Source organism: Hemicordylus capensis, chromosome 4 (assembly GCF_027244095.1).
Source record: "Hemicordylus capensis ecotype Gifberg chromosome 4, rHemCap1.1.pri, whole genome shotgun sequence".
NCBI lineage: Eukaryota > Metazoa > Chordata > Lepidosauria > Squamata > Cordylidae > Hemicordylus > Hemicordylus capensis.
This window is the reverse complement of record NC_069660.1, coordinates 242,410,187-242,436,758: the sequence shown is the minus strand read 5'-3', so window position 1 is coordinate 242,436,758 and position 26,572 is coordinate 242,410,187. Positions and strand designations below refer to the sequence as shown.

The 26,572-nt window shown below is 41.5% G+C and overlaps 1 protein-coding gene across 5 annotated transcripts in view; it reads right to left on the bottom strand.

The window, feature by feature from the left end:
* The window catches only part of MYOM1 (myomesin 1), a 110,419-nt gene extending 84,667 nt beyond the window's left edge, over window positions 1-25,752 (bottom strand). For 2 of the 5 annotated variants that reach the window (XM_053243328.1, XM_053243329.1), the window contains exons 1-6: window positions 25,468-25,752; window positions 20,468-20,859; window positions 13,418-13,540; window positions 8,635-8,848; window positions 6,847-7,004; window positions 2,291-2,383 (exon numbers count right to left, since the gene is read on the bottom strand). In XM_053243328.1, coding sequence (XP_053099303.1) covers window positions 2,291-2,383; window positions 6,847-7,004; window positions 8,635-8,848; window positions 13,418-13,540; window positions 20,468-20,826 — 947 coding nt within the window. In that variant the 5' untranslated portion in view covers window positions 20,827-20,859; window positions 25,468-25,752. The remainder of the gene's footprint in view (window positions 1-2,290; window positions 2,384-6,846; window positions 7,005-8,634; window positions 8,849-13,417; window positions 13,541-20,467; window positions 20,860-25,467) is intronic. The other 3 variants (XM_053243331.1, XM_053243330.1, XM_053243332.1) reach the window with 3 other exon arrangements.
* Window positions 25,753-26,572: the final 820 nt, after the last annotated feature.

The window sequence follows — 26,572 nt, the reverse complement described above, 5'->3', positions numbered from 1 at the left end:
CACTGGTCAGGGGGTTCATACATATCAGAGGACCTACACAGTCAACCCTTGAAGCCCCCATGCCCACCTTCACATGGTGACATTTTGCATTCCTCTTGCAGGCTATAAAGAGGTCTGTGCAAGTCTGAGGCACATTTCGGGATCATTCTAGTAATCCAAACCATTATTTGGTATTGTCTTAACTGAGTGGGGGCAGGGGGAGCACCCTTTGTATCAAAATGGTTTTGCCTTGGAACTGTCCTTTTATTTTGTATTGCCTATTACTGATGTAAATATTATGAACTGAATAATTAGCCAATGAATGGGCTTTAAACATTGGTTTCTAAGTAACAGAACAGTAAATCGACAGTAAATGGACACCCATCTGTCAGGATGCTCTTGCTCTGAATTTCCTGAATTGAACAGTGAGTTGGATTAGATGGTATACAAGGATCTGTCCAATTCTATTATTCTAAATGAAACTTCTTTACTCTAAAAAGATAGTCTTTTTAAGGTGGAGAGAAGAAGAAAGAAAGGAAAATATAACAAAGTCTCAGAAAATGCAGGAAAAACACTATTTCAAAGAATAACAAATAATAAATTCAAAGCAGATGCTTATACTACTAAATGTTACAACTGGTTCCGCACTGCTAGAAACCTTTACCATCAGCATACTTGAAACTTGATTTAAATTGAGATATGCTGAAATGTGAAACTAAGGAACCAAAAAATGTTACTATTCAACACTTACTTCCAATGTAAATCATTTTCTAGAACTAGGCTCCATCTTTCACATCTTTCGCTCCCTCATACTCTAAACAAAAATACTGACCTGAAATATCAGAAGAACGGATCTTGTTTGAGTACATTTTGTCCCCCTACTTTGTGTTGCTAGAGGAGAACCTTAGAACTAAAACATTATGAATGTTCCATCTTAGTTGACACAGCTAGGTTCTTCCTACCAAGCTCAATAGAAAAGGTGATGTACCAGGATTTAACCAGTACCTCTACCTACTATCACAACTAATGCTAAAATCCTATGCATACTTATTTAGGAGTAATTGAATTTGGTAGGACATACTGCTAAGTAAACTGTACAAAATTGGGATTTACGAATGTAGGCCTTATGTTCCAGGTACTAAAAACTCATATAACATAAGCTGTTTCAGTTTCAAACGTCTAAGAAGAAACATACCAACTTCTTATTACAATACCACTCCCTTTTTGGATAATTTCCCAGGATATCATATGAACTACTTTAATTTCCTTCCATATCACAGAACTGTCACTAAGATCAAGAAGATTTTGGTAGCTTTTGACAAACAAGTTTTTATTCTCTCAGTCGGTCAAAATATCATTGAATCCAGATGTTCCTCCCACATTTTCCAGGGTTACATCCCATACACATGTGCACGTTTTGTTCTTCTAGCAACATCATCCCAGAATACGTAGCTTGAGCAGGAACGGCAGATTCCCTTGTGACCCCTGCAGCCATGGGAAATCAGAATTTGTGAAGACCCTCCAATACCTGCATGATCTGTTGCTTGTTAAGCATGCTCTCTGAAAGAATCCTTTTTTAAAAATCTGCCTCAGCAAAACCGAAGGAATCATAGCATCCTGCCTAAAAATATGGCATCATAAAGGACACTTGGCCTTAGTGTATGGAGAGATACAAGGCACCTGATTTTGAAAGAAAGAACAACTTCTTCTGATGGATTCATTGCAGAAGGCTTAAAAGTTTGGCAGGCCCAATTTATGTTATCAAAGTTCACATTTTAATACAAATATTGTGAGATTTCTAAAAATAAGCCAAGTTGCATCCATTAGCTCTATGGAGCTGGCTAAATCTAAGTTTATAAAAGCATTAACATTGAGATCTCTCTTTTGTTTCAAGACTCCACTAAACCTGCAGGGAAAAGCAGTAGTAACTGCCTAACATTCAGCAGTTCTGTTCTGTTTGATATACAATGAAGTACATGCTCAAATTCCATAAAAATGACAACTCTAGGTCAAAACAATACCATTCATCTTGACAACAGTAGAAATAGATCGAGGAGGAGGTAGTTAGACTATCAAATCTAGCCAAATATTTGTCATAACTATTAATAGGAGTCATAATACAACTATAACTCACATGAAATAATTCAACCTCCAGAAAAAACACTGGAATAGTTTCTATTCTGTGAATTATTTGACACTGCTATCTTCACCACCTTCAGAAGACATGGCCACACACCTACATACATATATACTTGACATTATTATACAATTCTAAGTCAATGACAAGTCAAGCTATCTGCTATTCTCTTACTTGTTAATTTCCAGAGAGTGCATCCCATATCGGCTTTCAATTGCATATTTGCCGGGATTAGCGTGGACATTGATGGGCACATGGTTTTTGTACCTATGAAACAATAAAAAGTGAATGTATAATAAAATGAAGCATAAAAATATGTAGAAGAACATTAATGCTTGGGAGGTGCTGGCTGATGCCATGAAGTTTTAGCCTCTGAGAAGAATCAGGTATTTCCCCCTTCTCTCTCCGCACCTTCCCTCGCTCATTATCTCTCAGTCAGGGAACTGTGTGTTATCATGTCTAAGGAATTTAACAGCTGAGGAATCGAGATTTGAACACATCTGTGTTCATTTGTTTTATTTAACTGGGGATGGTGTGTCATACTGAAACATCTTATGTTTTTATGTTTACCAACTTTTAGTTTTTCTTTGCACAATAAAAGGCCTGTTTGTTGAGAGTTTGGAGTCAATATGCACATTGCAGCACTGACATATCAACGTATTTGTAGAACAACAATAAATTCTAATCCAAACTTTCATGTCTTCAGCTCTTATTACTCTTATCAGCTGTTCAGTGGAGAGGAGAGAGTGGGGGACTAAATCCAATCAGCTGGTTCCTATACTGAACAGCTGATGGACAGAATTTAAAGTATCTAACCAGAGCTATGTGTGTGAAGAAGAATCCAGTGGAGGAACTGCACTCACAGCAGCCATTGATGCACATTATTTCCCATCTAGCTAGGGATACAGAAGTATCCTTCCACATGCACATGTCCTCCTCTTGCCAGATGTATTTTGCAAAATCAGCTATATTATCTTGATGTCAGTCATGGATACAGAAATTTTGAGGTTCTCTAAAACCAGTTCCTTAATGGATACAGTAATGGATACAGTCAAGGATACAGTAATTTTGAGGTTCTCTAAAACCAGTTCCTTAATGGATATGTTCCATAAGCCCCTGGTGGCGCAGTGGTAAAACTGCCACCCTGTAACCAGAAGGTTACAAGTTCGATCCGGACCAGGGGCTCAAGGTTGACTCAGCCTTCCATCCTTCCGAGGTCGGTAAAATGAGCACCCAGAATGTTGGGGGGCAATATGCTAAATCATTGTAAACCGCTTCGAGAACTTCCAGCTATAGAGCGGTATAGAAATGTAAGTGCTATTGCTATTGCTATTGCTATATACAATCTTCTTTTAGTTATTCAACACATAAAAGGAACAAACTTAATGTAGATAAAATAGAGGTATTGGTGGCTATGGGATCAGATGCTCTTTGAGTGAGTGGATGTGGGATTGCAAACACTCTCCAAGTTCAGGTTTGCAGCTTGCGGTTGTTTTTGAATCTGGCACTGTTCTTGGATGCCCAGGAGGCTGCAGTGGTCAAGGGTCGTCTTTTACCAGTTTAGACAGGTAAACAAATTGTAACCTCTCCTGGAGAAAAAGGACCTGTGCTGTAATTGGATAGAGAGAAATTCTTCTCCTTCTCACATAACACTAGAACCGGGGGTGATCCCATGAAATTTATTGCTAGGAAATTTAGGACCAACAAACGGAAGTACTTTTTCACACAACACATAATCAACTTGTGGAATTCTCTGCCACAAGATGTGGTGACAACCAACAACCTGGATGGCTTTAAGAGGGGTTTGGATAACTTCATGGAGGAGAGGTCTATCAACAGCTACTAGTCAGAGGGCTATAGGCCACCTCCAGCCTCAAAGGCAGGGTGCCTCTGAGTACCAGTTGCAGGGGAGTAACAGCAGGAGGGAGGGCCTGCCCAGTGGCGTAACGGGGGGAAACGGCGCCCAGGGCGAGCTCTGCCCCTGAAATTGCGCCCTCCCCCCGCCCCCCCCAGGCCCCCACATACCTGCGCCGGCACCCCCTGGAGTGAGCGCGGCGGTGGTGGGCGGTGGCGGCAATCCAAGTGCGGTGGTGGTGGCGGCGGATCGCTGGCCGAGTGTGGCGGCGGTGGCTGGCGGCAGAGATTCGGCAGCGGATCGATTCGCCCGCCAAGTGCAGAGCGACGCTGAGGCCTGCCGTCTGGTCCGGCGTCGCTTCCCAACTGTGAGGCGCGCCTGTGCAGTTGGGAAGTGACGCCAGGCCAGACGGCAGGCCTTGGCGTCGCTCTGCTGCACTCGGCGGGCGAATGGATCCGCCGCCACCCGCCACCGCCGAATCGCCGCCAGCCACCGCCGCACTCGGCAGGTGATCCGCCGCCACCGCCGCCGCACTCGGCGATCCAGGGGGGGTTGGGGGCATGCCACTTTTGGCGCCCCCCCCCACATGGCCCACCGGAGTGGCGCCCAGGGCACGTGCCCTGCCTGCCCCCCCCATCGTTACGCCCCTGGGCCTGCCCTGCCTGTAGGCTTACAGCGGCATGTGGTGGGCACTGTGTGAAACAGGATACTGGATTAGTTTGGCCTTAGGCCTGATCCAGCAGGGCTGTTCTTATGTTCTTATGATCCTGCCACTATCACTAACAATTTGGTAATATCCAGGTTAGATTACTGCAATGTGCTCTACATGGATATGCCTTTGAAAAGGGTTTTGAAACTACAATTGGTCCAGAATGTGGCAGCAAGGACTTTAACTAGGGCTTGTAACATGAAACATATTACTTTGATATTGTATCAGCTTCCTGGTTTTCTCCTCCTCCTCCTCCTCTTCTTAATATCAATGATTAATTATTGTTTATCCTGTGCTGTAATTGAATTACAATGCTGGTGTTAATCATCCCCTCCACCATTTTTATGTAAACTGGTTTGTAGATCATTTGATGGAAGGAAGGAAGGATGTTAAATAAGCATGTTACTTGATTAATAATAGATAAAAATGAGGGATTAAATATAATTGTTCTCATTTTTGATCATACATTGATTTAGGACAGACAAAATGTAACATCTACAGATTTTTAAAATTATTATTAAAATGTCAGCTCCCTACTTGTTTAAAAAACAAAAACAAAAGGCAAAGGTCCTAAAGATAGTATTGGCACAGGTCATTTTGGTGAACAATAAAGTGACACCTATTTGGAGTATAGCCAATGGTATTATATTTAGCTCTTTGAAAACAAAGTCACAGCAAAAGTTATTTCTTCCATCAATCTTCTCACTAAAGGTTTCCTTTCAGCACCTTCTGTCATGGAAAATGAAGACTAGTGCACACAGGTGCATGTGTTAAAAATAAAGAGTGCTATATGTTTAACACAAAGTCAAGAACTGGATCTATTAGCAGATTAATATCTACTCTTAGCTTTTATATTGTATTATTAATACTTACTATGTGAGTGTACAACAGAAGGGATGATAAAAGACAGACTATGCACATATTAAAACACAGTCAAAACGTTTTGTCTCTGATACCTCATAGTGTTTTTTTTCTTAGTTCATTAGGTTAGGAAGAAATAAAAATCTATTTTTAAATCTAAATAAAAAGCCTCTTATTTAAGAATGACCATCTAACCTCTGAGAAGCAACATTACAGTAGAGACAAGTCACTCTCTAATCTGAGAGTGCAACACTCCTCCAGTTATTATGTGCTAATAGTTAATGCATACTGCAGTATGTCTCAAATAACCTGGGATTTTCCATCTCTTCTTTCCAGGGAAGCCAATAAAACTGCATGCTTAAATTGACTACATCACAATCTGAAGATGTCTGTAGAAGAATCTACTAATGCTTTAAAAAAAAAACTTGCAGCCTTTAATGTTCACCATGCCCATATGCATGCTTATATAAGCATATTAATGACATTTGCCTTAAGCATATAAATGGCATTGGCTTAACAAACTGTGAACAAAAATGTCAGATCAGGTTCATTGTTTTTGGTGTCCCAGAGCAAGACACATGCTCAAAGCCTTTCCTTCGTTGAAAGCTATGTCTGCACAAAACACCTAATAGAATCTCATCTTTCAGTGAATTACTGTACTGTACCCAATACAGAATTCAGTATTCTGTACTCAATACTGTTATTTCCATCATTGCTTAAATTAGATTAAATGCAGTTTATGACCCTGCATGCATGTAGACAAGAACATTCACAGTAGGGACTTTAATTCTCACTCTCTGAACCTACACCTCCTGCAAGCCACAGGATCAAGACAATCAGAAGGGAATTCCATCTAGAGAGAGATATGTATTGGATTCTTGCACATATGGAAAACCCCCATTAATTTCAATAAGGGAGCCAATCTAAACACAAAGGGAATATGCAAATAAAAGTCTGGGAGCTTCCACACTTGGATCATACTGTTATGTTGGTGCAGTGGTATTTTCCCCATGAATCTCAAACTCTTTTTCAGATTCCAGCAGGAATAAGAGACAACTACAGATTATCAGAATATGCCCAAAAGTATTCAAAATCAGGAGCATGAACAGTTTTGTGCACTAAAAAAGCTAATTGGGTTATGCCCAAAGATTATACCTGAAAGACTGAAGAATCTTTTTCAAACTCTCATCAGTAGAGGCAACATGTTATATTTTCAAGAACATTTTCAAGAATATAGGCAAGTTTTATTTTCAGTTTACACATTCTGAATTTATAGTTAAAATGTTGACATAGGAGCAAGCTTACCATGTAACACGAGGCTCTGGCCAGCCAGTCACAGTGCAGTGTAATTTGACATTCTGTTTTTCCCAGATAGTGTGAGAACGAGGTTTGATAACAAATTCAGGAGCGTGTAACAGGCTATCTTCATTCAGTTTTCTGTGAAAATCTTCTGTGTCTCTTAACTGTGAGAAAAATATTTCATCTTAGGATTTATCCTCTGCAAGAACACGCTACAATTTCAGAGTAGAGAAAAGGCTATATTTTGTCTAGGGGGATATATATATTTAAAATTGACATACACTTCCTATATTATTTTTCATGGGTAAATAGAGATTCATTAGTGTACGCTTCAAAATGTTCTTTTGAACCGTTAGGTGGATATTTTTCTTCAACACATGGGTATTATTCAATATTGCATATGCACAGGAAGTCATTACCTGCTTTGGGCTTCCTCTTTCCTGAGCTAAAGGTTGGACATTCTAGGTTCAGTTTCATCAGTGCAGAAACCCTATGGCTTTATTTGCATGTATGCATTTAAAGATTGGAAGGAAGGAATGTGAGGCAGCAAGCACAGATATTGCAAACAAGCAACATTATATATATGTAAAATAGGAATGTGTGTGACCCTTTAGAAATGAGACCTTTCCCTTGGGCGGGAGGAGGGGATAATCTATCCCACTTTTGCATAGATTGCCTCCTTGAAATACATGACAGGGATTGAGGATTTTTTTATTTAACATGAGCAAAACCATTGCAAATGGACAATGTTAAGCACAAACAATGTGGGCACTGGAATCCTTCACATGATTACTTCTCACTCCAGCACTGCTGGTTCCATATGAAGGAGTGGTGCTTGCATAGAAAGTATTTTGTTATCCAGGTGTTCCACATGTTTGCCACTTAGGTTGCCATTGCCTCATGGATCCCTATTCACACAGAAGCAGGGATTTGAGACAGTAGTCATATCACAATAGTGTTACCTCAATTTGATCATAGACAAAGGCTTTACCACAACCAACAATCTCCATATTTGAATAAAAACAACTATAGGCACAAAACAGCCAAAGTTATGCCCCACTGATTTTTATGTATTTCAATAAGCAAGTAGAGACTTCATTCTTTTATTTATTTATTATACACACAAACATTCCAACTTTCTTCCATCAAGAAACCCAAGGCAGTGTACACGGGAAGGGATATATATGGACCTATATAGCTTCAAGTGGTGTCATGTGTCCTCAGACCACAACCTGCAACCAAGCTCTATTTCCACTGGGACATAAAGAGCCCTTTCTCACAATTGGTGAGAAAGGGCTCGAGGGAGGAAGGCTACTTGCACTTACCGCCCTGCAGACAACCAAGCAGGTCGTCTTTGGCATGCTTTCTATGCGCCCACACAGGCAGCACTGCTTGGAGCTGCACAGAGCAAGGTGGAGGGATTCAGAGCTGGAACCTTCCAGGCATCCCACAATGCAATGTGTGGCACATCACTGCATTGTGGATTCTCCCATGAAATGGGTGCTCTGTGCACCTGTCTCTGTGTCTCCTCGGGCTGAATTCAGCCTCAGGAGACAAACGATACCCAGTACCCAGAGTAAGGGTGCAAGTGCATCCTTAGTCTCAGCTAACAGCTGGATTCGTTAATAGGGTTAGGCAGGTAGGGAGCAGATGGATCCATGAGGATCCCACCACTTCTCACGACCAGCCTAACCCTGCCTGGGCTGCCTCCCAGGCAGGGTTATTACTTGCAATTTATTACTTTTCTTTTACAAATAAAAGCATTATCACATGAATGAACTGGTGATTTCGTACCGTTTTCTTTAGGACTGTTCGTTCAGCTGTCTCTCGTATTGCTACTTTCCTTGATTTCTTCTCATGTGTTTCTTCTTCCACAGAAGACGAAGTTGCCTTTCTAGTTACACTAATTCCTTCACCAGTTGCAAAAAGGTTCCGTTTGGCAACATATGCAGCACTTTCCTTAATTCTTTCTTCTTCTGTATCTGTAATTCCACTGATATGAATGTGTCTGGAAGAAATTTTTTAAAACAAAAGTTCCATCACACACTGGAGGGAAGATAAAACATTTATAAAAGAGTTTCCCAATGTGTGCTCCAGATGTGGCTGAACTACAACTCCAATCATCCCTAGCCACAATAAATTGTAGCTGGGGGTGATGGCAGTTGTAGTTCAGCAACATCTGGAGTACCACAGGTTGGGAGCCCCTGATTTAGTTCATTCATTTTCTAAAGAAAATGGGCCACCTACATGGTCTCGTTTAAGGAAGGATACCTTCTTAATACAACATTAATCTGAAGCAGAAAAAGGCATTTAAGACTGCAAATTTGCCAATTCTTTCACAAATCTGAAAAGAAATAGATGTTTGAAAGGGACCTTACAGGATGCCGACAACATGGATGCTCTATAAAGTATCATGTAATAATAAGTAATCCTGACAGAACAAACCTCCATGTGGAAACATTTTGTGTTGCCTACCACCTTCCTTCATCGAGATCCACCACCGTTAGTTGTCCAAAGGTGTCACACTCCCTCATAACTCCACCCTTTTCTCCCTTGCTGCCCTTTATGCCTGGAACTGACTCCCAGAAATGCCTTTGTGATGCCGTCACTTGCTTCCTTCAGATCCCTCTCCAAAACCCTCCCTTTCTATGAAGCATTTGGCATAGTCCCCTAAGGAAGGATCCAGACTAAATGACTAAGCACCATCAAAATAAATGAGATAAGTTAGTCATGACAAACTTTCAACTGACTAATTTAGCTTGGATCCTGCCCCATGTCTCTATACTACACTGCAACTAAGTATTGATTGATTAAGTGCTGTCAAATTGGTAGTCAATATGTGCAATCAAGAATACAGCACATGAAATATTTGTATATTCTCTCAGTCTTCAAAATATTTGAAGATAATAGCTGCTTTAAAATAATAATTTTAAAAAGATCCTCTTCAGCATGGCCCAAGGTCTTTTCTCAGTCTAGTAACAAGTCTGCCAATGTCTTGGAGTAAATTTCTGTTTTCAGACACAGGCACAAGAAAACCATGGTTTTTTTAGCAACTCTCAGGGTATAGCTGACAGTATTTATGCATAAAACCTAGCCATTTTCAATTTACACTTGAATATTTTCTGAAAAAATATATTTACTCATTATAAAAGTAGCAGCAAAATTCATGTGTAATTAGTTGGATTCCTGTATGTGGTCTTGAACCATAAATTGCTTGTGTAGCAATTTACTTCAGTAAAAATTATGTCAACACCCCCAATGCTTCAAAATTGATATAAAGACATACATTCTTTCCAGTCTGTTTATATTGGTTTTGGTGCCACTGAAGCTGGATTAGTTATGTGTACATTTAGAAAAACAACCTTAGACAGAATAATGACTGAACACCATTAGTAGTCTTATAGAATTGATAATATTTACACCTCAAGAGCAATACAACTAGAACTGAAGCACAAACAACACACCTGTAAGTAAACAATGAAAACAAATATCAGATATTAATATTTTTAAAAATCAAGATAATTCAGCTAAGTAAAGCATGTTAAGTTTTGATGAAAGTTCAGAATGTGCTTAATTCTCCAGCTGAAATCAACAGAATTTAAAAGGTGCTACTTGAATCATGCTCATTATTGTTTTTTTATCCTGTTCAGCATGCTAAATTCTAAATTATTCTCTCATTAATAATTCATTTAAATTCCATTTTTCCCTGCTGTGGAAAACTGAAGGTGAAATGTGAATGCCTATGAGCATTCAGCAAGTCTACTCCTGAGCTTTTGAACCCACATCTCATTCAAAGACCAACACTATCTGCTGGCTCTCATCCAAAACAGTGGGTAACAAATGTGTTAGGTCCAGACATCTTTCTGATGTGTTTATTTTTAAAAATATCTGCCTCTCTTCTATAAATAATCTACCAATGGAAAGCTGAAAGCTGATCCTGCAAGAGAATTTAGATATGATTTATAACTTGCACATAGTTAAGTGAGTTTGGATTGTTATCCTTCAGAGAATAAATGGTTGGCATTGGTGTTACATAGCACATTCCGTTTTGGCACAAAGGTACTGATTTTTTGCCAATTAAGTTTGTACATGTTGACACACTGTTCATCTGACAATGGATCAAAAGGGCTTTTCAACCCTCTAACAAGATACGGACACAGAATATTAATAAGAGTAGAGGGTTCTCAAAGAGCGGTGTTGAAGAGTGCCTACCCAATAATGCTTAGAGGACAAGTAAGGCAACAGGAAACCTCATATTTAAATCTGCATTAGTTGTTTTTTAATAACACATTTTATTTTTATTTATTTATTTATTTAACATATTTCTATACTGCCCAAAACTTACATCTCTGGGCGGTTTTGTCTCCAATAACCACTTAAAGTCGGGCAAAGAGGGTGCCTGTTGAATTTCCCCAAACAGAAAACTGCTGCTAACTTTAAATACTTGCTTTGTACCTGCAAGTACTAAAGTGATATTTACATGTTTACAGCATTCCTCACTGCAGTGCTCCCATCCTGCAGCCTTTGTGCTGAGGAATGGGCCCTAGTCTCACCCCCCCCACACACACACACAAACACCAGCACAGACCCATGGAGAGCGACCCCGATTGGTTGGGGCTGGGCCAAAGGGTGGGGACTGCACACTGCTCAAGCAGCTCCCTAGCTTCCTCAGCCTTTTCTGTTCTTGCTGGCTTTCCTCCTTCCCACAGAATGGGCTTCAGCTGGTTGTCCTTTTGGGGACCAAATAGGAATTTTTGGCACTCAACATACTGGCCCAGCTGGGGGTCTTTTTGCCTACTCCATTCTGCGTTTCCTAGCTTTAGTTAGTTGAGGTAACAACCGGACAGGTACAGTGTGGGATGGGTGGAGGTATAGATTGGGTTAAGACTGGTGAGCACCCTTGGACAGTTTTAAAAAGGTGGATTGGTCAATCGGTCCTTAGAGGTTTGGCAGCTCAGGGACTTAGATTCGCCAGGAAACCTGCTTCAGGGTTTCATACACCTTATAGGCTGAGTGGTTTGTGGGGGAGGGGTGTGAAACCCTAGAAGTGGCCCTGACCCGGAGGGGTTGACAATGAGGGGGAGGAAGTGGGATCACCCCGCTTTTATCCTGAGTCATGGTGTGTCGCCCATTTGGGGGCTTGGGCAAGGACAGCAATGTCCTAAACCGGCCTTAGTCAGGCCCACACTGTAGGGGGTGAAGTGTGTTTCATGTAGTTTGCTGATTGTACCACATCAATTAAGTTTTGGCCCCTTTTATCCAAGCTTATTATATCCACGTGTCCCTTGGATCTGGGGTGTGGGCACAATGAATATTGTGCCTTTCAAGTTTAAAATCATGTGCTTGTGGTCATCCTAGCCAGCTGTTTAAAGTGACAGGTTGGCACCCCAATGTGTAAACTTATTGTAATCTATATATTATATTATATTATATTATATTATATTATATTATATTATATTATATTATATTATATTATGATTTTGATTAAGTTTCCTTGTCTGTTCTCTTAAGCCTGATCCAAAAATAATTACTTTGAAAATGTTGGAGCATATTAACACCTATACTGTTGTTGTTTTTAAAACTCCTGTTCATTGTCCGTGTAGATCTGGCAGGTAAATAATCATTCTTTCTGTTTCCTCTACCTTTGGAACAGCTGATGCTATTGCGATAATTCTTACTTCAGATATGTTTACATTATATAAAAGTGGGCCAGATTAAAAACTTCATTATACTGTGAAGATAAGAATATTTTATTCTAAGAAAGAGATTTTAGCCTAATTTGATTTCACCTTTTCATTCATATCATATGAAGAGAGACATCCCTTGGCCCATTGGAAAGTGCTTTGGCACACTTAACACTGCATGGGATCAGGCTGTAGATTTCTGTTGTCTGGCCTAAATCAGAACTCCTAGATCTTCCATTTGTTTCAACAGGACAGGAAATCAGTGTAATACATTGCAGGCAACAGCAGAGAAATCTCACCTGTTCTCATTTGGTGTCTAGATAAATGCTCAGGTTTAAACTCAGTTCCTCTGCAACACAAATCTGCCATATCACATATAAAGTGTGCGATCAAGTCGATTTCAATTCCTGGCGCCCACAGAGTTCTGTGGTTGTCTTTGGTAGAATACAGGAGGGGTTTACCATTGCCTCCTCCCATGCAGTATGAGATGATGCCTTTCAGCATCTTCCTATATCAATATAAATGCTGCTAAACAGTACATTTTTCTTACAGACAATATATGAGATTTTTAAAACATCAAATAAATGTTCTATGCACAAACCTATTCTTATTGTCTTTTGGGGAGCAGTATGTTGTACATCACTGAAATTTCCACTCGTAAAGGTCATTTATATTTCCATTGCTTTTCTACCAGCAACTTGGGGATGCAACTTAGGGCAAATCAGAGTATTTCTATAATGTATTTTCTTTCTATGAAACAAGACTTACATTAAGAATTTGTTGTATTGTTAACTGTAAAAGGAAATTCTTTATAAAGATGTAGGGACATACTTTCCTCTTGATATCTTTCCATTTTTTATGCCCACCAACAAAATAAGAGAAGAGAGACATACCTTCCTGTAAATATGGGTACTACATAGTCAACAGCTGTGTTTTCTTTCTCCTCTGACAGTAAACTTTGCTTAGCACGCTTTGCTTTGGGACTCAACTTTAGAGACTGATCTTCTAGCAGTTTTCTGAAAGAAAGGCCATTTCATTATACTTACAATTACATTTGACTTAAAAAATAAAACAAATGTTAAATGTATTAGATTATTTGCTTTTTTACATATATAGAAACTGAGCATTTGTGGGAGCAGGCAGACACTAGCAGATGTGCTAGTTAGTCTCAGTTCCTCAAAAGCAACCACACACATTTGACATCAACCCCAAGCAGCTTCTTGCCAGCCAACTGCAGATAGTGATGTGCCCGGACCGGTCCAGAGGCCATTCTTCAGGCTTCCGGACCAGTGCGGACATGGGCGGTTCGGATTCGGATGGATTGGGGAGGGGGGGTTCCTTTAAGGGCGGGGGAGGGTTTACTTACCCCTCCCGCCACTTTCCCCCGTCTGGCGCCAGTATTTTCTTTAGTAATTGGGGCAGCAGGATACCTCCCTGCCGCCCCTTCTCCTGGCGTTTGGCTGCAGTACAAAAGGCTTTTAGAAGCCCGCAAACACAATTTCTTTAGTAATCAGGGCGGCAGGATACCTCCCTGCCACCCCTTCCCCCGCTTAGTGCAAAAGGCTTTCCCTGCTGCAGTGCAAAAGGCTTTTAGAAGCCTTTTGCGTGTGCGCCCGTACTTTCTTCAGTAATCAGGGTGACAGGATACCTCCCTGCCGCCCCTTCTCCTGCTTCACTGCAAAAGGCTTTTAGAAGCTTGCAAAGGCTTTTTGCAGCGAAGTGGGAGAAGGGGCGGCAGGAAGGTATCTTGCTGCCCCGATTACTAAAGAAATTGCGTGCACATGAGCACACAAAAGGCTTCTAAAAGCCTTTTGCACTGCAGCCAAGCGCCCGGAGAAGCGGCGGCAGGGAGGTATCCTGCCGCCCTAATTACAAAAGAAAATACGAGCGCCAGATGGGGGAAAGTGGTGGGAGGGGTAAGTAAACCCTCCCCCGCCCTTAAAGGAACCCCCACCCAGTGCCGGACCGCAGCTCCACGGGTCCATACACACCCCTAATTGCAGAATATGCAGTAAAGTTCTAAGCATGTTTACACAGAGGCCCCATAGAGCAGTGGGTCTTACTTCTACACAACTATACTTAGGATAGCAGCTGTAGGGTTGGTTTAAGTGATTAAAAGCTGAAATTCCAACACTAACTTATATCAAGTGTGATTTCCAAATTTTGGCTAATTTTAGGATGATTCTGCAGTATGCTTTAAGTGCAATGAATTGTGATTCAGCAGCCTGAATCACAATTGCTGCAGGCTTTCAAAATAAATCTACTATACATGTTCCCTCAGCAACTCATTATATTGTAAGATCCTGGCTGACGCTTTACTGCAAAGCACAGTATGATTTACAGGGAAGAAACAGCAGCCAGAGGAGAGGTGATTAATCCTTCCTCCCATGCTGCTTCCCCTGTAACTGGGATTACACTAGGGATGTGCACGGAACCAGGCAGGGGTGGTTCAATGGTGGGGGGGGTGTATCTTTAAGGGTGAGGAAGGGTGCACTTACCCCTCCCACTGCATTTCCCCCACCCACTGCATTTCCCCTGCCAGCGCTCCATTTTGTTAAAGCCCCTTGGGGCAGCAGAGTACCTTCCTGCTGCCTTGTCGCCACATCTCCCGGAAGTAACTGGAAGTAACAGATGCACCTGTGAGCGTCGGGTATGGGCACACACATGTTGCAGGCCTGAGCGTGCCCTTGCCCGGTGTGCACAGGCACATCTGTTACTTCTGGGAGACACGGCGACGGGGCAGCAGGGAGGTACGTTGCCACCCTGAGGGGCTTTAACAAAATGGAGCACCAGCGAGGGGAATGTGGCGGGTGGGGAAAATGCACCCTACCCCACCCTTAAAGATGCACCCCCTGTCATTGAACCAGCAGAACTGCCCACCAATCGAACTGGTTCCATGCACATCCCTAGATTACACATCTGTGCTTCCATCACAAAGTGAGTGGGAAACTCATATTTCATTTCTACTACACTTTTCGAGCACATCCATCCATATTTTGGAGGGGTCAATTGTACGTTGATTGCACTGCTGACCTTTTCAATATACATATTCTGAGATGCTTATACCACATTGTTTCCCTGCCTGTTGTACCTTGGAACCAACCTCACTGATCTCATATCCACTGTACATGTAATCTGCGTGATTGAATTTTTGTTGTTAGTGCAAGAACACCCAGAACAAAATGTACCAGCTTTTTCAAGAAAGGCTTCTAATCAGTCTAGTGTTTTCCCCAGCAGTGCCAAAACAAGAGTACAAGCGGATTGGAACTGTGGACAAGCCTTTAGTAATGTGTTGTTATTTACAACCTTATTCACATTGATCCTCGCCACACTCATTGCCACACTCATCGAAGTATTATTAAAAAAAAAAAAATTAGAAGATACCAAAGACTCATACTTGAATTTGTGTCCATTGAAAACTATATTTTCCCTGTATACACTATTTTTAATTTAGGTTTCTAAATTAAAGGCTTAGGTTTTAAGTCTTTGTCTGGGTCGCATATGCAATCACTCAATTTCACTCTATGTATTCAACTTGTGTAGAAAACTGAGAAAAGGATTGAAACTTAACATCAACATAATGTACAAGCCAGGAACAAACCATTTCACCAAAATGAGAGGCAAGAAAGTATGGTAATTTCAGACCACCTTTCTGGCAATGAATAGACACAAACCTTGTGTCGATATCATAAACATTAGTGACAGTAGAAATAAACAGGACAATTTGGAAATATCCATGTCAGATCATAAATCTGGGAGGCAGCTTTTACGTGACAATGAAATACAGACTATGTTTGGCCTGGAAAATAACACATAATTGGGCTAAAAGCTGTTGAAAGGTCATGAGGCTGTTCTCCTTGAAACCAGAGAGCGAAGAAAGTGTGATAGGTCCTAGTCTGGGGAGATTCTGTTCCACATACCAGGTAAGACACACTGGTTGCAACATCCTCAGCTGAAGGGCAAGATTTTGGAAACTGTTTTTGAGAATCTAGAAAACTCTGTGTCTACAGACACCTAGTCACCATGGACACAAGGTACTATTAGAGACATAGTTTTAGAAAGCATTCAGGACACAAGGGGCAATTTACATCTGCCTCAAATGCCATTTTAAAAAGGAGAACAAAGAAAGCTATCAATCTGTTGAGATTAGAATAGGCTATCTATTTGTTGATCAAGCAAATTGTAATGTGCACCAGCCCAGTTCAGACATTATGTATGCTACGCATGCTAGTCCTATCATTTCTGAGCACTTGCCCATGAGTACAAACATATTGTGTGGGCCCAGAACTCACCTTTACTGGCTAGCAGCAACATTTATTATTTGGGGGATAAAAATACCCCAGAGTCCTAGAAGCTGCTACCTGCAAATTATCATGACCATCCTGTTCTCTCACATTATATTTGGATCACTAGAACCACCCACATAAGCACATGAGATACTTAAATTAGCCCTATATTATATTAAAAAAAATTATCTTAGAAGTGATTATCTGAGGCCAGCAACAAAGAGCTCAACTGCTTTGATGTCTTAACAGGCCTTGAAAAGCAGAGGAGGAATATCCCCTCCAGGTGTCATTGGCTTGGCTTGGCTGTTCTGATGTCACTAAAGGGCATGGCAACCTATGATTAAGCAGCTGACACTGCAAAAAGGTGCCAAGACTAATGTATCAGCAGTGCAGAGAATATTTGAGTTGGAAGTGAGAGATCAAAGGAAGAATAAGTGGCATGCCACATCTGCCAGACAATAAGTTGAGGCAGAATTACTCTACTCTCACTACATTACTACCTTCTTTTATCTGTGTTTTTATAGAACTGAAGGATGTGGCAGAAAAGAAAGAAAATAAACTAAGCTACAAATCAACTAACTAGGTCTAGGGGGTGGGGGATGATAAAGTCAGACCTTTCCAAGTGAATAAGAAGCTACCTCTATCTTCTGAGTCATCAGAATGTCTGGCAGAGCCAGCGTGGTGTAGTGGTTAGAGTGCTGGACTGGGAAGACCCGAGTTCAAATCCCCATTCAGCCATGAGACTAGCTGGGTGACTCTGGGCCAGTCACTTCTCTCTCAGCCTAACCTACATCACAGGGTTGTTGTGAAGAGAAACTTAAGTATGTAGTACACCGCTCTGGGCTCCTTGGAGGAAGAGCGGGATATAAATGTAATAAATAAATAAAATAAAATAAAATAATCACATAGTCTACATAACCAACATTGTTCATGGGGCAGATGTTCTTGTGCAGAGCTCCATGTAGCAAGATCCATGAAAGCATTGCTTTCATTGCAAGATTCATTCTTGCTTATGCCTGAAAAATCTATATTAAAGGAATGGACAGGGCACTGATAAGGTGGATCCACATATAATCCACTTGAATCCATCTGTTGCTTACAAAAAATCTAAGGAGACACTTGTATCATTGTATCACAGTCATCTTGGTTCTAGAACGGTAGTTGAAATGTTTTGTTGACAGCAGCGACAATTCCAAATATTCACAAAAGGATCCCTGTTTTTCTCTTTACTTGGTGTGTTTGAACTGTGCGCACAACACTACAAATGAATTGCAAAAAAGTATCAGGCATCTCTTTTGAAAAATAATGCATATGTAAATTCTTTCCAGTATGGTGGGGCATGAGCTATGTTGCCAGACTAAGCAAGGCAACATCATCCCCCTTCAGATAACCTGCTCTGTCAAGATTACGTTCTGCCACAAAAAGATCCTAGACTAACCACTTCCTGTTCTACCTCCTCCAAGACAATTTGGACAATTCAGATCTACCAGGGAAGAAGGGGAACCCTTCCAAAGTCTGATAATCTACTGGATGCTTAATGAATTTCTTCTCTCACCTCTTCCCAAAACTGTGTGCTTTGTCTGCTACATAAATGATAAATGTAGCAGTCAAGCTCCACTGCATGCACTGGGTAGGATAGAAACATCTGATAGTAGAGTGTCCTCAACTGTGCAGGGTCAAGTTCAGAATTTTTCAAATACTGGCTACAATCCACAATCAGGTTTAGGGCACATAAAGAGTTGTGTAAGACATACAGAACATGGAGAAACTTGTTGAATAAGCTCACATCAGCAAAAAACCCTTTGAAACATACAGTACTTTTTACAGTCCAGATTATTCCCTTGATACTTAATAGTTTGTGGGCAGCAGATAAAAGGATGAGGGCAACTCCCTATGAGCATAAGGAGTCATTTTGCCTATAGACTTTATGCTATGCAATCTGCTAAAAACCATCAGTTAGATTTAACTTCTATGTGCATATCATCTGAATGGAACCTATGTGTAGAAAAGGATTCTCTACAGGGTTTTAAAATGACACCTTGTACCTGGGACTATGAACACAATTATTATTCTTAAACTGGGCCCACATACGCATTCCTCCACAGATGGTTAGTGCTGTCAGATCTAACAACACTGATAACCTCTTGGGGATGGATAATGGGAGTGAATCAGTGCTGATCAGAGCTGATGGCACCATCCATGTATTTGGTGGATGAATCCTAAATTTGAACACCAGGGATGTGCTTTTTTGTCCATAAACTTGTAAATGTAACTAACATAGAGCCCTTATTTTTGCAAGAATCCAGTTGAGCTCTGGGCATTCACTATTAAAACCATTTGCAGATTTTTAAACAACGCAGTCAGCAAAATAATAAATTGAGTCATGTTTTCATCAACACCAGTATAAATGATAAAGGTCACCTAGTAAGCACATGCCAGCATAAATCCCAAGTGCAAATAATGAGGTAACTACTTCTGGCAAGGTTCTCTTTTAAATCTGCTGATAGATTGGACATTTGATGGAATTTCCCAATGGTATTGGGTTTCCACACCACAACCATCTTCCAGTTACTAGAATAAGGTATGTACCCAGGCTGTAGTGGGAGCATCACATTTGGTCCTTGCTTGTGCTCAGATGCCAGAATGAGTTGCTGACAGGTGATATAATTCAAGGATACCTATTTTATATTTCTTTAAGGCAACAGCTAGAAAATGTACAGATTAATCACCATTGCTTCCATATTTCCTGACCATTTTGTTAAAGGGATGAACCAGAGTGTGTTAAGTCCTCTAAAGACAGGGACAAAATAGAATTACATGGTAGACATAGCAACAGTCTCCTGGGATTTTCATGAAAAAGAGTCACGAGAGGCTAGGAGTTTGACGTGAGGAATTGTGGAAAGGAAGGAGTCCAGTCACTTCTCCCCTATAGTTCCTCAAGTCAAACTCCTAGCCTTTCATGACCGCTTTTATGGGAAGAAGAGTGGGAGATTGTTGCATGTCTGCCATGTAGTTTCCTTTCTAGCTATCATTCCACTCAAAATCTCACTCACATACACAGCTGATTTCCCACCTGCAGGAGAAAAGTCAGAACTTTTCCTCATGGGTAGAAAAACAACTGAACGTTTGCATGATTTTGATCAGAATAAAATGGCTGGAGGGGAAAGTTAAGCAGCCTTCCACTCAGATTGACAGTCTGCTGTGAATGCTTTTCACAAAAAGTGTCAGCCAGGAGTCTATTCTGTGTGTCTGCCATGCAGTGTTCCCTATAACAGGGATTCTCAAATGTTGACTACAACCCATTCATCCCCAGCTGCAATGGCCTTTGGATGAGGATTATGGGAGTTACAGTCAACAACATCTGGGAATCTGTGTTATAGGGAACACTGCTGCCTTGTAACACTTAGTTTGGCCCTCAGAAGACCACAAGAAAGACAAATAGTTGTATGAATCAAATTCCCTTTTGTGTTTCTGTCTCGGTGGAATCGTATAAAGTGACAGCATTGCATTCATTGTATTTGAACCAATACATGCAGTTAAGAGATTGCAGGACCTGCTCCTGCTCCAGTAGAAGCCAATTGCATTTTTGCCATAAAATTCACTAAAAAGAACAGACAGCTGCCCCACTTCTCATGAAAAGATTGTATTTAAGCCTACCCGCGGCTGTATGTTTCATATCCAAGGCGGTATGCTTCAGCTTTCTTATTTACCAACTCAGATCCAAGACGGTAGGCTTCAGCCTTCTTCAGTTCAGTTTCAAGACTATGAGCTGTAGATCTTTTACTGTGAGCTGCTGATTCATGGGCATATGATTCAGCAGACAGTTGGTCATAAGAGGCAGACCCATGTCGGTAGGCCAATGCAGCTTCCTTACTATAGGCACTAGATCCATGTGTGTAAATGGCAGATTTGCGCTTTTCCTCCTTTTGGTACTGACTTAAAGTAGACTCCAGTTCCTTGTGGCGATATGCACGGTCAAAATGTTGATGATGCCTCTGGTAGAATGGTAAAGACATCCTGGATTCCTCCTAGCTCGGTTCTTCACACTTCTTGATACACCATTAAAAAAAAAAGACACAGAATTAATTATGGGAAACTGTGATTGTCATGACAATCTCTAGAATGTGTCATAGACAGAAATAATCCAACATATGCTAAGGCTGCATCACTTTAACGCTCTAGGGCACAGGTGGACAACCCTACCTATTCCACTGTTGTTGAATTAAAACTCCCATCATCCCTTTCACAATTTATTGTGGCTGGGGGTGATGAGAAGTGTAGTTCTACAAACTACATCTTCTATCAGCTGGAGAGCCAAGGTTGCCGACCCCTGCGTGCTCTAGGGGATATTATGCCATAAGATCATAAGAAGAGCCCTGCTGAGTCAGGCTAAAGCTTATCTAGACCTGCATCCTGCTTTTGACACTGGCCAACCAGATGCTTCCAGGAAGCCCACAAGCAGGGCTTGAAGACAATATTCTCTCCCATACTTCATCTGAAAATGAAAGTACAATCTATGATGGATGCAGGCTTATTATATGACTTCGTACTAGCTGGCCCAGGTGCAGAGCATCTGCACCTCTAGTTCTCCCTCTTTCTTAGCCCCTCACCCTCATTCTCAGTGCCTTGTTCTCAGCCCTCCCCTCTCCACTTCCCTCTTTCCCCCTCCAATATTTTTTCTCTCTGGCTGACCAACTGGCCAGTTGCTTTTTCCAGCCGCCCACCGCTTCCCCTGGCTGCCGTCACTTTAACACACACCCCCTGCTGCCGCTGCTTTTGCTCTCTCTCCCCATACTGTTGCTTTCTCAACCTGTCCACCCACCCACCTGCATGCCCATTTGCTGGACTTACGAGAATTGCCATCCACAGGATTAGCGATGGGTACATCTAAGCGAATTATATATATATATATATACTAACTTAACTTATGCAGAACATCTGCACACTAGTACTTGATTGCTCCCCTCACTCCTCACCTCAGCCCCCTTACCTCAAGGATGTCTCCACCCTCACCTGGGCCATGCTCCTGCTCCTCTTCCATCATCCTATTGCTTCCATCGCCCTCACCCCTCTTGGTCACGGCTGTGGTGTTGCCAGCACCGACTGACCAAGCCGCAGCCCCCTAACCCCAGAGACCTCCCCACCCTCACCCCGCTCCTGCCCCTCCCTGTTCGAGCAGCAGCGGCAGTGGCTGACCAGGCCCTTCCTCACTGCTGCTGCCATGGCTGCACATTCCTCTAAGGCCACTGACAGGCTCGGGCGCACCCCTCATCCTTCCTTTTTTTGCTCTTCCTCTCTTTTTCTCTTTTTCTCTCTCTTCTGCTCACTCTGCTCTGCTCGCTTTTCCCTTCTGTCTTCCTCCCTCCCTCCCACCCCTTCCTGAGTTAACACATCAGGTTCATCTTGTTTCTTCATCTAATTCGCACAGTGGCAGCCTCCTCCTGAAGGGGCTCTTTCCTCCCTCACAACCCCTCTCTTTGCAGACCCCCTGCCCACTAACAGTTGCATTCCAACTGACCTTCACCATCACAGGCTCCTCCTCCCTATCTGCATATGGAATCCCCACTGCCCAATCACCATGGTGCTTCTGCTCTCACAGGCTCCTCCTCTCTGTCTGCATATGGAATCCCCACCACCCAATCAGGTGCTTCTGCTTGCAAACTCTCACGAGAGCTGCCACACACGGAATTAGCCACGGGTATGCCTTAGAGAATTACATATATAGAAGATCTAGCCTGGAAAACAGAGAGCTTGTATCTGAGAATGTTGTCTATATACCTGCATATTACTGTGTAAACTGCCATGATATGCCCATTTTGATGGTATAAAAATGTAATACATAAATCAAATATTACTCTGAGTCCTTTTATCAGTCAGTAGTTGGCAGAAGTGTGCAATACAACTAGTTTAAAATATTCAGTCCACTGATCCTATTTATGGGATATGTGGCTTGCCATTTTTTGCCGTGCAAATCTCCTGTCCCTGAGATGGTAATGTGGTCTTTATTTCAGTCAAGAATCTGTTTGGCAGTTAAATGTGTGTGAATCTAGTAATATTATCTATATTAGGCAAACTGTCAAGACTCAGTGAAAATGTGCCCCGGAAACTCTTGTGATGGAACAAGGGGCTCAATGGCACATTCTTGCCTCAAGCTAAGCCCACCAGGTTAGAGAAAGAGTGTTATGGTCCATCTCATTACAGCCCTCATTCACAGTAGTGACTGAGTCAGACACTGAGGAGGAAGGACCAGCACTAGCACCAGCCCTGGATCTTGAAACCAGACTAAAACTTGATTGAGCCCCAGGGTTGGGGTTCCCCAAGGTAACTCCCTCAGGGCCTGGGTTCCCTGAGGCAGAATCCTCAAAATCCAAGTCCACTACAGAGTCAACATTTATCATACCATCATGCCCCCTGATGCCTACACACCAGCACCAACAACAAATGTGGTAGGAGCAGGTAGAGTGGAGGAGGAGTGGTTGGACTCCAGAAGGCTGCTTCTTTAAGGGCTTATCCTCTCCAGGCAGGGCAGCAGAGCCCAGGAGGGAGAGTCTGGGCTCAGAGGTACTTAAGTGTGTCTCCGAGTGGTGCTGAGTCAACTTATTCCCTTGGAGCTCTCCAAGGTCCTGTGAACTGACTTTGCTTTACCCTTGCCTTATGGACAAAAGGACAGGAGAAGTGTGCTGTCTCCATCCTGGCCAAGTCCTGCACTGTGTAAGAGCGTACGGAAAGATGGATTTTAAGGGGTGGACAGTTCAAATAGTTAAGTCAAGAGGCAGTAGGAGCTGCCATTCCTACCTGCCTAAGGCCCTTCTCAAAACGTCACAGAGTCATTTGCAATAGCACAGGGGACTCTGGGCCGTGGCCATTTTAAACAGGGCCCAATAAGATCAGAAGCACCAGATTCTGTCTGTTCTACTCTGCTAGGACCATACAAAATTAGAATGCACCTAGAGTTCCAATATGATCACGCAGGGACACTGGGGCATTATTTTAGTTTACATGCCCTGTATTCCTCTGCTCTTCATGGATCCTGAAGTGCCGTCTTAAGTTAAGTTGCCTCAAAATCTCCTAAAAGCAGGAGCCAGCCCTTCACTGAGCACAAAAATAAGCAGCTAAAATAATATTTTGTCTTTAGTGTTAAAAGAGAATTTATCCTGCAGTTAGAATGTAACTTTTCCCAAACTGGAAACGGTGAAATTATGCTAATTTTAAAATTGGTTACATGTTTAAAATTCTAACTTTGAAATCACAATTTCAGAATCTAAACTTTGTTCCAGATTTGGGATGAGTGGTGTGTGACCACCCAACACTATTACATTTGTGTAATTCAAGATACAAAATTCAGGAACAAAGCTGCAGCTTGTACTACAATTTAAAATTCAGATAATGACATTGGCATCCAGATATTTTGAGCTTTAGCATTCTCACTTGAAATGTGTGAATTGAAAGCATCAACCTTTTTCAGCTCTAACTTATATAGTATCCGTTGTGACATCTTTTGCACAACTATTTATCTGCATATATGAGTGTTTCCTTCATGGTTTTTTTATAGCCATTATTTCTGCAACTGCAGTCTGATCATCTTGGTATGCTTAATAGGCTATATCAAGGAAAACCAATGACCCAGCCTGATGTCAGTGGTTTTCAGCTCTGAAGACCTACCAGCACAACTGTGACTTTATTCAAGCCACACCTGTAGACTGCAATATAAAAGTGAACCCTAACCCTTAAGGTGGTTTTGGTGCATCTTCCCAAGCACCTGCTGTTTTATTTTATTTTAATTATGTTATATGTTCTGTTATATTTTTATTTATGTTATTTATTTATGTTATTTTCTTTTATTATAAAACTATATTTATAATCATATTATAAATATCATTTTTGCTGTTGGCTCAGTAGGTACCTGAAAAGGCATCTGCAACTCCAGTGTGGAAATTATTATTCATTATTATATTAATGGCCAGTAGTTTGATATACATTTGCTGGGTTTCATTTATTTAAAAACACCCCATATTACTTCTTAGTGCCCTTATACAGAAAGATGTATTGCAGAAATACAGATTTTATTTATACCATAGTTCTATAAATAGTAACAAATATGATAAATTTTGCAAATGTTAACGTAGGATTAAATTAATATGCATTGGGGGAACACTTGAGCAGAGAGACGTTTGCACATATAGCTGTAAATGTGGGGTTACCTACAGGCATTCTAATGAGTGTACATAGGGCAGAGAGGATCCCCATGATGTTGCTTCCCTATACATGCATTCATTTAGTCCTACCTTAGCATCTGTAAAAGGCGATAGGTTTTTAAAAAGAAAACAACCATTAATATCTGGAAACACCAAGAGCATCATAGTACTTTAGTTGATGTCACCTGAAGAAATTCTGAAGCTATTGAATATCACAGGCACAATCAGAAAGCATTTCAGTGAATAATTGTCACGCAGCAAAACAGCCAAGTTGAACTGGTAAGCACTGAGATTCTGCACTGTTTTGCTTTGTCCCTAGAGCGTCCCTCTAACCTTCCTGCAATCTCCCAATCCAAACTGCGGAATCCACAAGAACAAATAAGAGTGAACACTGGTTAACCTCTATGACATAAAAAGCATTTCTATTGGAAAAAATAATGGATCTGAACACAGCACACTTACCAGCCGTGAAATGAAGAATTCTAGGATTTCAGGATTGAAGCGGATTAATGAGAGGCAGCGAGAAATCCAGCAGAAGTTGAATCCAGCAAAGTGGCTGACAGGACCCGGGTAGAGGACGGGGCTCCCAGGTCCAGAACAAAAATAATGCCTGTAGTCAGTGGAATGTGAAAGCAACAGTCCTGACCTTTTATGGCTGGGAAGGCTGTTATAAATAGCAGCAGCAAAGAGGCAGAGAGACAGAGCACTATCTCTGCAAATATATGATGACAGCAGCTTCAAGCTACAAGTTCTCTCTCTCTGAAGCCTAAATAAATCCAACCCTACTTTAAAGCTTTTGTCTGCTCAAAAATGATGTCAACATCATGGATGTGCCACTGTAACGTGATTGGTTTAAGCAAGGCAGGAAAATGTGTTGTCCCATAAACCTGATCTAGAAATAAGTTGCTACCACAACTGACAAATGCCAGAGTACAGTAGTGTGACAGCAACAAGGACTCCTGTGCATTCCTGTGTTCAATAGCATCAAAGGATGCTATTAACACTACTAGTGTTGACATATTCCTCTGTGAATAGGAACTGATTTCAGCTAAATGACAGAGGGCTCCAAAGAGATAATTAGCAATAAATCTTTACAATTAAAGCTAAGCTGTGTGGGTTCAGTTTGGGGGGAAAGATGTTTCCCATGATCTCTTGATAAGTTGCCATATTTTCATCTTAGTTAAGATACAGTAAGCTTCTAAATGAGGGGCATAACCTCAATGAAAGCATTTGAATAGGTATAAACAACATAAACAGAAGCCTAGACAAGGGACTGGTAACTAGTTAGTTCAAATAAATATGTGCAATTCAGTTACCACTCTTCATTGATTCTTGACTCTCATTTACAGACAGATACTGAACAGGGGAAGGTGGGTGGGGGAAACAGCCTGGCCCAAAGGAAGGGATGCTGCTTTGGAGCCACTTCCTTAAAAAAGCAGAAGCATAACAGTTTATTTTTCCCTCAGCAATGTTTTTTTTTTTAAATTGTGTACTTTGGGTGGACAGAAATCTGGCACTGGGCTCTGCCTGTAGAATGGTCCAAAACAGCTGGGTTCCAGCTCTGGAC